General features: G+C 42.6%; 1 protein-coding gene across 6 annotated transcripts in view; it reads right to left on the minus strand.

Annotated features, from left to right (window-relative positions):
• The window catches only part of IL12RB2 (interleukin 12 receptor subunit beta 2), a 70,864-nt gene that overhangs the window by 32,508 nt on the left and 24,387 nt on the right, over nucleotides 1-13,969 (minus strand). For all 6 annotated transcript variants that reach the window (XM_072974228.1, XM_072974225.1, XM_072974229.1 and 3 more), the window contains one exon: nucleotides 7,624-7,703. In XM_072974228.1, the coding sequence (XP_072830329.1) occupies nucleotides 7,624-7,703 (80 nt within the window). The remainder of the gene's footprint in view (nucleotides 1-7,623; nucleotides 7,704-13,969) is intronic.

Below are 13,969 nucleotides of genomic sequence, written 5' to 3' on the forward strand. Positions count from 1 at the left end.
GTCCTAAGTGGAAAAAACACCCTGCAAATCAGCCTGTATTACCTCCCTCTCATTGTCCTTTACAGACACCTCAGCAATCTCACCTGCTCCCATCGTAAAGTACTGAAAGGAAGGGGGAAATGTCAAGCCCTCTTAGATCCAACAGACCTGCCTAGTGACTGCTTGGGAAATCTAGCTGATACCAGTGATCGAGAAAACAGAGGTGTGGGTCGGAAAGATGAGTGAAGGTTCCCAGAGGGCAGCAGAGGGCCTGGACCCGGATTCTGCATTTTCTTTCCATATCTCATATTTTTGAGTTGCAAATATCAGTGAGAAAGTAAGGGTGGGGCCAAGGTAGTTAGACAAATATGGTATCCCTTGAGTTATGCTTGTATACAATGTCAAGCTCAAATTTGGGAATAAAGGTCAACATCTCTCAGGTAATTGGTCTGATTAACCAAATTGGAAAATGGGCCTAATTTACCCAACAAGGTCCACAGAACAAAAGATTCAGTGAGTTCAGTGAGCCAACTGAAAACAAGTATTTAGCTAGCAGGGCACTCGGTCTCCTGAAGCAACTGAAAACAGTGTGATTAGGTTGGTTAAAAAAACAGTAACATCAAGTTTGCAAATAATAGATACAATCCATCACCCCTGGATTGCACCTGGCCCTGACAGAATAGAGTATCATCACAGAACAACAGAACTGGAAAGGATTCTACAGACCAACAATTAATTCAATGTTTCATTTTATCACTTAAATAAGGGAAAGTAAGCACCAGGGACACAGGGCAACTTGCTTAAGGCCACTTAAGGGATAGACGGAGGAGCTGAGAGTAGAATCCAGGGCTCCTCCCTTTTGGACTCAAGATCCCTCCATTCTGACTCGCTGCTCCTTCTATTGGCAAGCCTGAGACAATGAACTGGTGAGTACGGGCGCCATGTTGCATAGTTGGATCTCCGGTCACCCTTCTGGCCCAGAGTTGCAAAGCAGCCTCTGTTAATTGTGAGGCTGTGGTGCATTCTGATGTGGAACATCAACAGTGGACATGAGCTCAGCAATCTGGGGAGGGTGGAGACCCAGAATTCTTTTTTTCCAGAGGCAACAAGCCGTGAGTCACAAGGAGACAAGCTGTGAACCCAGCAGAACCACGGCCTGAGGAGCCAGCTGAGTCTTCCCAGATAAACTTATTTTTACTCTAGTATTTATATGGGTGAGTGAGAAGGGGGAACCTTTCATTTTGTCTATTGTAAATCTGTCGTCACATTTATTCCTTATAACTCCCCATTCTGATGAGGATGCTGAAGCTTCAAGAGGTTAAGAAACCAACTAAGAAGGACCCACAGAAAAGTAATGTGAGATTTTAGTGCGCCCCCTAGTGGATGTGAGAGAGGAGGCAATATCCAGAGTCTGGGGCCCTGGGAGAATCTCAAAGACAGGATCTTTCTTGCCCCTTTTGGGGCAGTGCTGAGAGTGAGTTTCAAGCCAGTGGTCCTACCGTCCTTGTCACCCTCTCCTACTGGTAAGAATACACCAAAAGAGAAAAGCTGTCCTACTGCCTTAGGTTTTCTTTCTACTTTGTCCTGTGGAAAATAATCTAAACTTAGTGAACGTAGCCTTTCTGACTTAGGTTTGTCCGAGAAGCAGAGTGAACAGCTCCCTTATAAACCTATTATAAGGATACTATAAGAATTCTGCTGCCTGAAAAGGCTTTCAAGCATCAAAAATAACGTGGTGAATGTAATCCAAGATAGGACAAAATCTGACACATTTCAAAATAATTTCTATCTAGTTTTGCAGCTAGAAAAACAGCAAAATAATGGAAACTTCTAAAGAGAAAAATTTTAACTCTCCTTCCATCTCTGATTTCTACCTTCTGTTAATTCTCTGCTACTTACTTATCTTCGTCACTGACCACTCTCTGCTATCCAACCCAAATTCCCTGTCCTGCAGCTGGTATAGTATGTGTGACCAGTAAGCAAGGGACAGCAACCTGTTCTGTCAAAAAATATCTCCAGAAATGCTGTGCCAGGCTGTGACGGGACAAGGGCTGGGAATGGGATGAAGAGAAGAGCTGAATATTGCAACAAAACTAATGAAATCTTCCTATCTGCTGCTGCTGTATTTAAATATTGATTCTGAGGTTGGATACCTCCTATAATTAAATCAGGGCCTTACGCTCCTGGCAGCCAATCTTCCCTGGGGATTTACAATAGACTTCTGTTCCACATCAATATAAACCAGGATACAAATAATACTTCCTACTTTTACTGAATCTCTTTGAAATGAGGCGGCCAAGAATTCATCCCTTTGGAGCAGCATGATACAGGCTGGAATATTCCTCATTCAACAAAGACAAATAAAGGGACAGAGAGACCAGGTGAATGTCCTGCATAAGTTGCTTCTGGTCACAACAGTCCTTCCGAGGTTGTAAACTGGTGTACAGGGCTGGCTATTTGCTCTTTCTTCTCACCTTCCTTCCATGGTTGGAGGGGAGCTGTTTATCAAAATGAATTACTTCATTTAACAAGTGAATATAAAACACCCAATCTTTTCCCCACTTTTGGAACCAGGAGTGTCCCTCACTCTCTTCTGTCTTGCTTGTCAAGGCTGGGGAGCCTTGTTGTCCACTATTGGGGTGAGCCATGCAGCCCTCGACATGGGGCTCTTCTGACCCAAGATGGGCTGTGCTCTGGAGGGTGAGCTCTTAGCCCCTGCACCACACTGGCACTTAGTAGACACACCAGTTGTCTAAGACATAGTAGGAAAAAAAGAATGTAAAATAATGCATTAGTAATTTTTCAATTGATTCCATTTGAAATGATAACATTACAGATATATTTGTGTCAAGTAAAATCTACCACTAAAGTTAATTTCACCTGTTTCTTTTTACCTTCTAAGATGTGGCTACGAGTTTTAAATTATGCACATGGCTTGCATATGTGCTTGCTTTATATTTCTGTGGGATAGAGCTTCACTATGTGATCCTTCACATGTCAAAGCCATGTCCCCAGGGGGTCTCCTGCCAAATGTTCTCCCACCCTTGTCCTGACTACCTTGTTCTTCTGGAGCCAGCTCCAGTATTACCTTCTGAAAGGTCTTCTCTGATTCCTTACCTTTTTCCCAGCTCTCTTGGGCAAGCCTAGCCATCATCCCCCTCCACTGAACCTTGAACTCCTCCTGAACATCTGAGTGCCCCTACCACCCTCACTGCTATCTCTGTCCATCTGCTGGACTGTGATCTCAAGGACGTGGAGTCTGGATTTGGCTTGCTCACTTCCACATTCCCAGCATGCGGCACGGTGTCCAGGTCTAAAGAGGGGCTTTCATGTGTTTGTTTGAATGAATAATTGAATGAATGAATGAGTGAATGAAGGGAGTGAATTCAGCTTTGTCTGCACACAGATATTTCTCTCCCACACCCCTGGCCTCACCACCATTTCAGAAAGTTTGTGATTTGCTATGATCAAGACACTGAGAGGACTCTAAAGAAATTGACAGAGGAAACTGGAAAGGTTAATGTCTTTTTAACCCGTTGTCGTATCTTTTCATACGTCATCTACATATATATTCAAGGTGATTTTCTTCTTAAAGGACAGAGCTGTATTAACTGAAGGAAAAAGTGCATTGGAATCACAAGTTGAAATGCTTGATCATGGCAAAGGAAACAATACAAAACAGCAGAGAAGGAGATGATAGACGGAAACTGACAGAAAGAAGTGGTAACTCCCCCCGTGAAGGGCTCTAACACAGCCCTGGGGCTGCTGATGACAAGGCAAAGTTTTCTCTCTGTTACTGCATTTACTGTTTTAACAGCAGCCAGTTGTTTTTGCTTTATTTATAGATTAGGTTCTACTTTTTTGCTTCAACATAGCAAGTATTTTTTTCTGTTTAAAGCAGCTATGGCAAAAGAAAAAAAAATAGTATAGGGTATTTTTGAGGAAATGGAGCTTTTAGGAGGACCAAGGTGTGGGAAAATGAGTAACTATGTGAGAACCAGACAACAAAGGTCTTCTTCACCCTCAGCACATGCACATTTATACATACACATTCACACCCCCCCAACACGCTTCCACACTCTCACACATTCACACTCACCACCAGGGCGATTCACACACTGGACTCCAACACCCAATGTGATGGTGTCAGGAGGCGGGGGCCCTAGGGGCTGATCAGGTCATGAGGGTGGAGCCCCCATGGATGGGGTTAGTGCCCTCTAAGAGACCCAGAGCGCCGCCTTGCCCCTCGTCACATGACCATGTGAGGACACAAGGAGAAGTCTGAGACCCAGAAGAGGGTTCTCGCCCGACCACGCTGGTGCCCTGATCTTAGACGGCCGGCCTTCAGAACTGTGAGAAATTGATCTCTGTTATTTAGAAGCCACCCAGTCTAAGGTACTTTATTATCAAGCCTGAACTAAGACATTCACATACATACACAACCTACACGCCCTCACACTCACACCCACTCATATCCCTCACATATTCACACACACCCTTTGCCCTCACACACACACACACGCACGCACGCACGCACACCACTCCACACGCCCACACTCACACAGCCTCACCTCCCCAGGCGCAGGGGCTGTGCCCATTCAGCACGAGTGGTTCCCCTCTAGTGTAAACATCCTACAAAAATGAAAGGTCATCTCATATTTCCCCCGCTGCCAGAGAAACAGGCTCTCTCTGTGTTCACAGGCTGACGGGGTTTTACCTGGGGCTTCCTTTGGTGCTAAGACCTGAAATCCCCCTTGGCTGTGGCGGGGTGTCCCTCTCATCAGGTTTCCCAGTATTGATCAGAGTAAAAAAAGAAAAATTACCCACCGCACGCATGTCTTTGCTTCCGTTCTCCAGGGAGGTCTGACTGGGGCCCCACCACAAAGCATCTGATCTAGCTGCAGCTTTTCTTTCTCGTCTGAGGTTGAGGTGGGCTCCTTGTGTCACAGCACTGCCCTATCAGCTCTCAAGCCTGCCTGAGGGAGGCAAGAGGAATCCCCAGTCGCTCGAATGGGAGAGGGGTGGTTCCAAACAGAAGGGCAGTGATTCCTGCCCAGGAAAGGCTCCCAGCAGCAAGCACCACATTACAGAAATCTTCTCATGGTAAATCACTTCCCCTCCCTGGACCTCAGTTTCCGTGTTTGTAAGATGAGTGTTGAACTGCATGCTGGTTAAATCCCCTTTGGCTCTAGAGGTGTGGGATTGATGGCTCTGGGGTCCAGAGCACGACTGTCATCTCAGTAACTCCACTCGGGCTGTAATTCCCACTCCCAGGTGGGTGGCCCACTTAGAGCCACTGGATGCGAAGCCCAGGATTCAACAGAAAAGGACTAAGTCCTGTAATGACCCTGTAAGACGGAAGACTGGATCCAACTACCCTTTCCCAAGAAGGACAACACTGAAGGTTTTGAAGGTACCCTGTCAGGACCACCATCTGGCACAAGGTTGTAGAAGCTTCTAGTATTCACATTTTGGTTTCTTAGTCAAACTGACTTACTCAAATCAGTTCCAGTCCAAAGCATCCTTCTCGGGCCCACAGTCTGGCTCTACAAAAGGAAAGATTTTCTAACAATAAGACATGCCATTGTGGCATGGGCTGCCCACGTAGTGGCGCTCTCCCCATCCCAGAAGGTCCCAGCAGGGACACTTGTCTGTCCCAGCTGGAGTGGGAGCAATACTCATGAGAGAAAGGGTGCACTATAGGAGCTTTAAAGCCCCTCTGAATTCCAAGACTTCATTTTAGAACCTAAGCTCTGTGAGGATTAAGGACAAGATCAAGATGAGCAGCAGAGAGGAATGTGCACATGCAAGTTCGCTAAGCATCACCGGTGGCTAACAGTTATTCTGACTTTGCTCTGATGCTGGCTGCAGAGGACCGTGCTCATGCCTGGTCTAAATTCTCTTTGGGACAGTGAGAAACACACAGGCATGGCACTGGGTGTGTCACTTTCACTATTAGGATAAAAATCACAACACAGTACCATTTAATTTTTCCTTGGTGGCCCCCGTGATTTTTGGGGGTTTGAGTCTTTTCATTTACTGGGCCCCACAATGGTCTTGTCAGTTCTGCAGGTACCAGGAACATTACCCTCATTCTACTGAGAGAAACCCTGCGGCAGAGAGGAGGGAAATGGGACCAGAACAGCGTGTCTTTTTGGATAACTGTAAAGGACATGTGGGGAGGAGGGATCATAATGGGAGGAGGAATTTTGGTTTCAACTAGTCACTTACTTGTGAAAACGAAAACCAGCAGCCAGGAATTGAGCTGGGTTTTTCTATAATATTCACAAGTTAAGGCTGCTTTAAATGTCTTGCTTTAAGAATTATCTTGCTCTTAGAAATGCTTTATTTTAAAATAAATGTTAAGCTGCAGTTTTAGTTTCAAAGTGAAGAATTTGATTATGACTCACAAAGCTATTTATAGTAGTCCCGTCTTATACCAGACATTTTGTGTATGAGAGAGAAAGGAAAAGAGGGAGAAAGAGCTCATTTCTTAAAACTGAATAAGATTAAATTACAAAACGGACCATGCTGACCGCCCAAATCAGAGGACTTTATATTTATTACTCTGACTCTTCTGGTTTCACGCTCATCAGCTTCAAAGTTACAAAACTGTTCATTTACTCTTAACTGGAAGAGGTACTGTAAAAGGGACGTAGGTTTGGGGAAATAATAAAACCTCTTCTTATGAGTATGCCAATCAGCAGCTCAATTCAAACAGTATTTTCTTGGGACGAAAATGAGCCATAATGTTGCAGAAAGAGCTCTGGATGGGGTTCCAGTCCCAGCTCTGCACTTAGCAGGTGGGGGACTTTGGGAAGAACTTCCTCTTTCTGACACTCAGCTTTTTCAAGTGTTAAGGGGGGATACTGGTGCGTACCTGTCAGGGTTTCTGTAAGGATCAGATGACATGACGATGACAGCTGTCAGCACTTTGTAAACTTTTACACTCTGTGATAACGTTAGGGCCTCACTGTTTTCTGGAAGGTTACTCAGTTTACCATTATTCTACTACTATTCCTGAGAAAGGACCGCTTTCTATTGCTATTTCTATTATTTTCTACTATTATTAATATTCCTGAGGTAGAGCAGCTAGCTTTCTTTCCACTGTCTTTCTTTTCAATGAAAATACATTTCACAGAAAATATATTTCTCAATATCCACAGCCACAGCTTGCCCGTCTTTAATTTCCCCAGAAGTGAGTGAGTAGCGTGGTCACTGCTGGGCATATTGCAGGACAGAGGGGTGGGCAGCGAGGAGACAAGAGTCAGAAGAGATGGTGTAGGGTGTCGGGTCAGAGGGCCGACATGCTTGGGGATGAGAGGGGACCCTGATCACACTGGAAGTGGCCAAGGGAAAGATGTAATTGTGTGGAGGCAGGAACTCAGCCTCAGCTCTCTCCTTCGTCTGGCAAAAGTAAATGACACGAAGTATTATGAGGATCTGGCTGAGAAGAGGAGCTCCAACTGAGTCTCTGAAGCCTCACATCAAGGCCCCTGTGGAAATAGAAGCTTTTTCTGGCCTTGAAACCTATCATTCAATATGTAATTCTCTTCATATGTCAATTATATCCATAAAAATGAAACAAAACAAAAACCCAAACATATAATTCTCCTGATTTTTAAATGGATACCGAAAACTCACCTTCCAGAAAAGAGAAATCTGTTGTCTACTGTAGTCAATTTGCTGTTTCATGTACCAGACATCTAACGTCCCAGCAGGCTCTGTTTTGAAGAGGAAAAAACCAGAGTTTCATATATACATATATATCTACACACTATAAAAACTTGAAAAGTCAATTGGTTATAAATGATTCTGGGAGACTAGGATTATAGAATAATTTCAATTTTGTTTGTGCCCCAGAACTTTCCCTTTTTCTTCTGTTAAATAACAAACATGTATACCTTTGGCCACAGAAGTCAGAAAAGGCAAGGTTACTTTAGAAAAAAATTGTAAAAAATAATGAGGAGGAAATTAGATTCTTAACGTTCTCTTAAAACGTGTTAGTAAAATAAACTCAAAGAAAATATGGGTGATTACTTCTCTTCTATTGGAATTCAGAAAGAATTCTTAACAGAAAAAGAGACACACATCATAAGGGAAACATTTTTGATCCTGTAAAAATACAAATGATAAACTTTGTGTTCATCTCCATTCCTGAGCTTATCATGTTGTGGTATCATTATTTGGTTTTATGATCATTAGATCATAATTTATTTGAAAGGAAAGCCTATCTCATTGATCTTAATATTCCTCATGCCTAGCAAAGTGCTTAGAATGAAACAGGCTCCCAATAACTCTTTGTTAAATGACGAATGAGCAAATGAACAAATCAGGCAATATTATCTACTTGATGCTGAAACAGACGCTGAACCAGTGGAGGAAAAAACTGTCAAATCCGTAAGACATTGGTCAAATATGACCTAATTTAATTTGAGAAAGTCAATCAAATGTACCTGAAAAGAAAATGAATAATCCACTCCTGTGTGCAAGACTGCACAGTGGTGGCTATATGTCATTATGCATTTGTCAAAACCCATAGAATGTACAACATTAAGAGTGAACCTTGATGTAAGCTATGGACTTTGGTTGATTAAATAAATAAATAAAATAACCCCCAAAATAAAAAAGACAGTGTGTATGCGCACCTGTGAGTGGGTGAAGTAGTTTTTCTCTCTTCCTCTGTCAGATTTGTTTTGATTTACAGCCAGGGGTGCAATCAACAGAAAAAAACCCTGAAAACAGGCTTCAGTTGCACCAGTGTGGCTTGTGTAACAGTGACACTTAGAGTATATTGGGGTGAGGCTAGGCTGGAGCTCCTTCTGGAGCAGCAACTCCCATTTAACCTGGAAATTTCCAGAAAACCAAATCCCACCTAGACAGCAGAAGACAAGCATCCAGGGAGGGGAGAAGAGAAAGAAGAAAAGGGAGGGCGCACGTGTGCCACCACATATTATGAGCAGGTCCCATGTGGGCCATTCACGCTTACATCTCACGTCCTTCCCAGCCCTGTGACGTACACAGCTTCAATGCAGTGGTTAAACTGTAAGTTCCAGGGCCAGACCACCTGTGGGCAAATCCCAGCTCTGTGATCTTGAACAAATGCTAACCACATCCTCAAGCCACTTTCCTCCTCTGTCAAATGAGGATCCTAAATCTATACATCAGATGGGGCTGCTGGGAGAATATAAATGAATGGAGGAATGCTGACAGCTGGTAAGCACTCAGTAAATTTAGCTGCTGTGTTTTCTTCATTTGAAAACTGAAGTGCCCAGAAGTTAAAGAACTTGTTCAAGGTTCCAGAACTAATCATGGGACAAGCCAGGCTTTGCACATACCTCTGTTCTACCGAGTAGCCTGTGGTCTTCACTCTGCACCACGCAGTTGCCTGGCTCTGCAAAGGCTTATGATTTCTTTATAATATTTACATCCTCCACAACTCTTTTGTGTTCTAAACTCTTCCTTTGTCACTTCCTCTTCCTGCCTCTCTCACCCTCATCTCTCTTTTTTTTATTTCTAAACATTCACTTCTTTTCTTCTCCTTCTCTTCCCACCAGTGGTAGTATTTACCCTTGCAGTGAGGACTTAGAGGTAAGAAATGTTTACAGAAGACATTCTGAAAGTGCTCTCAGTCCTTCAGGAGTATGAAGAGTGACCAAGGAGTCAATCTCAGGACTTTTCTTTTAGTCTAGATGCAAAAAGGAAAAAACAAACAAACAAACACAGAAGCAACGGAAGGAGAGGGAACCTGACATTTGTTAACCACCTGCCATGCGCCAGGTAGTATTTGGACATTTTATATGCATGATCTCACTTAATCCTCACACAATGCAGAGGGTGCATGTGATGATGACACCTGTTTCGCAGCAGAGGACAAGGAGGCCTAAAAAGGTTAAATGACTTACAAAAACTGTGGAGCTGGTAACGGCAAAGCTGACAACTGAGCCCTGGTCTCACTGTCTCCAAAGACCCTGCTCTTCCATGACAGTTCACCATGTTGAACAAAGATCTGAACACTCAACGAGATAGATAATCCAGATACTGACTATATAATTGGGATTTGGAAATGTAAGTGTGCTCAGTGTCAAAGCCAGCTGACATGTTTCATGGTAATAAATGCCTTCACTTAATTACATATTGGTAAGAAATTTAAAAGGAACACTCATTGCCTCATTGCCTCCCATTGCCTCTACAACTGACCAGATTATTACAGAGCTAAGAATCAAATTCTAGAAACATATTCTCTTTAAAGGACAAACTGCAAGTGAAGCTGAAATTTTAATGGCTGCCCACCTGCAGTGTAAGCCTCTATGGGAGAGAAATCATTAGCTGAATCTGTATGAGTTTCAAAGTGTAGAACTTCATGACCAGGAATGTCAAACCACTGCTGCTTAAAGCAATGTAAGGGCTAATATTAGAGAGAATCTTTGACATGCAACTGTAACAAAATCTATAAAGTCCTAACCTCAGTGCTAATGAAAGACAGATAAAACTATTATAAGCAGGTGAGAAAAGGAAAGTCAAAGGCCAATATGTCCAAGTGATAAGAAAAAAAAGATGGGTACAAATTATTAAAAATACAAACATCAAGAAACGGAAGTTGGTTTTCCTGAGATGAAAACACCTCCTTTGTAAAGAGAAAAATTGTGGGTTAAAGAGGAGGGAGTCACCAATATGAAAAAAGAGGACAAGACAACCTAAATTAATCAGAAGATCGGCCTAACTGACCTAAATGACCTCCAAAGTTCTTTTAACTCTAAATCCCAAGATTGTAGAATTCTATGAAATAGTATGGATGGTAAATAAATCAGGACCAAGCCATGTGCTGCTTCTGAGATGAGCATCCACATCAGAAGCCAAGGCAGGTGCAAGGCATGGACAAGAGCAACTGAATTGCAAGTGGAAAGCAGTCCCTCCACAGAGGTTTTAGCAGGCAGTGGAGCAGAGTAGAAAGATCTCCAAGGACAGTGGAAATGGAAAATTTAGCACGAAGTAAATATGGAAAAGGCATATCTTGAGAGATTTCAAGTAGTGGACTAAATTAAACATGTGAGAATATTTTGGTCCAAACTATGCTCCAAACAGGGCAAGACAGAAATAAGTTATTCACCACCTTGGTCCTTGGTGTCCACTCCTTGGGCTGTGATACATTTATCTAAAATCTAGTTTCGAATAACTCAACTCAAACAGATCTTACAAACACCTGCTTCATTAAACAAGTTTTTAGTGGTAGGCTCTTGCCTTCAGACATTACCACCTGCTATGTCTCCATAGGGAGCCCTACACAGACTCCTCCATCCCTCCTCCTCTTTGAGACTTTCAACACTGGGTTCACTCTCTCTCTCTCTACTTCTTTCTGTCACTCTTCTTGGTGGCTCTTCACCCACATGGGTGTTCCTTCCCAGTGGCTGGTCCTGTCAGTCCCTCTGCCTGCTCACTTCTAATGAGCTGATTCTCTCAACTGATACCTTTGCCTCACACTTCACTGAGCAAAAAGAAGCAATCAGACAGGGATTCCCTAGTCTTTCCACCATGAAAACTTCTCAGTGTCCCCATCAACTCCCTAACACAGCATCCCGACTGATTTTACTGTGCATGAAGCATCCCCACTTCCATCCAAGTCCAACCCTCTAACTTGAGTTCTGGATCCCACCCTCTTGCTTTATCAAGAACTTCTCTCCCACCTCTATCCCTACTTCCTGTATCATTAATTTCTCCCTCTCTGCTGGGCCCTTATCATCACCTTACAAATGCACTGTATCATCCCTGATCCTAAAAACAAAAATAAGGAATTTCTTAATACCATGTCCTGCTCCAGCTACTGCCCAACATCTCTGCTCCCTTCATGGAATTTCATGAAGAGTTGTGAACTGTCACTGTCTTCATTTGCTCACTTCACCTTCACTCTCTACCAGAGGCAACTGAGAGTCTGTCCCCAGTACTCTACTGAGGCTGCTCCTGGTTGGTGATGAATGCTGGTTTGCCAAATCTATCGGTCACTTCTGTAGCCTTATTTCATTGGATTTACTGGTAGTATTTGACATAGGAGGTCATATGTTCCTTTTTTTTTTTTTAAGAAACTTTTAACATCCAGATCACAAGTGAAGAGCTTGCTTCTTAATAGAAGCAGGGATATTCCACTCGTAGTAAAAAATCAGTGGAGGCATTGTGTTAGAGAGTGCTGATGGGAAAAAAAAAGTGAGTTGCAAAAGATTACACACAGTATATAATTTTGGTTAAGCTCAAAAGCAAGCAAAACTAATCACTGTTTAGAGGCACATACATTTCTGAGAGCTATGAGAGAAGTATGAGGACGATGTAAGGACACAACCCAGGACAGTGGTTACTCTGGGGAAATATGACTGGGCTAAGACTATATTGGCAGTTTTATAGCATTTAAGTTGAATGGCTGGATTCTTAGTGTTCATTTTGTTGCTGTGCTTGGTAATGGCACAGTAGCTCAAACTAGGATAGTGATAGTGGTAACGGAAGGAACAAACAGATTCTGAACATGTTCAGGAGAGTCAATTGCTGATATGAGGGGATGGGAGAAAGGAGAATTTAAGAATAATTCCTCAACTTTTGACTTGAATATCCAGGAAGATCATGGGGTCATTTACCAAGATAGGAAAGACTGAAACAGAGGCATTTTGGAAACACTTTGTTTTGGAGAAAAAAATAAAAGTATCTGTTTAGGCCATGTGAGGTTTGGGATGTCTGCTGACATCTAAGTGAAGATAAGGAGTAGGTGATTGGAACACAAACCTGAAGTTGTGGCGAGAGTCCAGGACAGAAACTATATTCTTTCTATCTCTCTATCTACCTACCTAGCTGTCTAGTTTTAGAGGCAGCTGAGGTCAGCTGGGAATGAGGTCAGCTGGGAAAAGAAGGGGACCCAGTATAAAGCCCTACAGATTGAGACTGAGAAGAGAAAGACAGCCAGCAAAAGAGACCAAGAATAACTGGCCAACAGGGTAGAATAAAAACCAGGAATGTGAGATTTCACAGAATTCAAGAGAATCAAATATTTTCAGGAGGAAATAGCTCCTTGACTCCTACTGCAAAGACCTTGGAGGTCATATATTCCAGACAGAGGAAGGCCACAAGATTCCCCTTGGATTCTGCATCTTTTCTTGGTGTCATCTCCTCCAGATATCTTTTCTGATGTTCCAAGACAGACTATAAGTCCTTGAGTCTGAGGATCTGACTGGCTATCATTATGTCTGAGCACCTGGTATAGTTTCTGATACACATACATTCCTCACATACCATCCAGAGAAGCATGTTTTTTTCCATTGGTTTCTGCTGGGCTTCCTGGAAAGCATTTCTTCTGACTGGGGTAATCACCATCTTGTCAGATAAATTAAGCCTAGGCATTTACTTTCTCCAGGGTAGGTGCTAGGCTTAGAAGAGACCACAAGAAGAAAAGAGGGTAGGGACTCTTACTGGGTATCAAACATAATATTCCTCTAGTGAAAATGTCTGTAGGTACATCCCTTGAGAAAAGCAAAGAACCACTCATTTTCATTTCCTCAAGCCTTAGGCAAAAAGACACAAGTAAGATACTTCCGGGTCTAGCTAATTTAAAAGTCAGCAAACTATGGTCCATGGGTCAAATCTGACTCACTTCCCAGGGAAATAATAATAATAAACTAATAATAATGATTTTCACATTTTTAAATGGTTGGAAACAAATCAAAAGAAAAATCACCTTTAGTTACATGAAAATTTTATAAAATTCAAATTTCAGTGTGCAAAAATAAAGTTTTGGACAAAGCTTTGTCTTTGTATTTGTATACTGTCAATGACTGACTGCATGCAATAAAAGCAAATTTTAGCAGTTTTGACAGAGAGCACATGGTTTGCCAAGCTGAAAATATTTACTATCTGGACCTTTATAGACATTGTTATAGAAATTAACTTCTAATCTAGACTTACCATCTTGCTTCCTAACCAAGCTGGTACAATAACTTCTAGTATTTAACTGTTC

The sequence above is a fragment of the Vicugna pacos genome, chromosome 13, assembly GCF_048564905.1.
Source record: "Vicugna pacos chromosome 13, VicPac4, whole genome shotgun sequence".
NCBI classification, from domain to species: Eukaryota; Metazoa; Chordata; class Mammalia; order Artiodactyla; family Camelidae; genus Vicugna; species Vicugna pacos.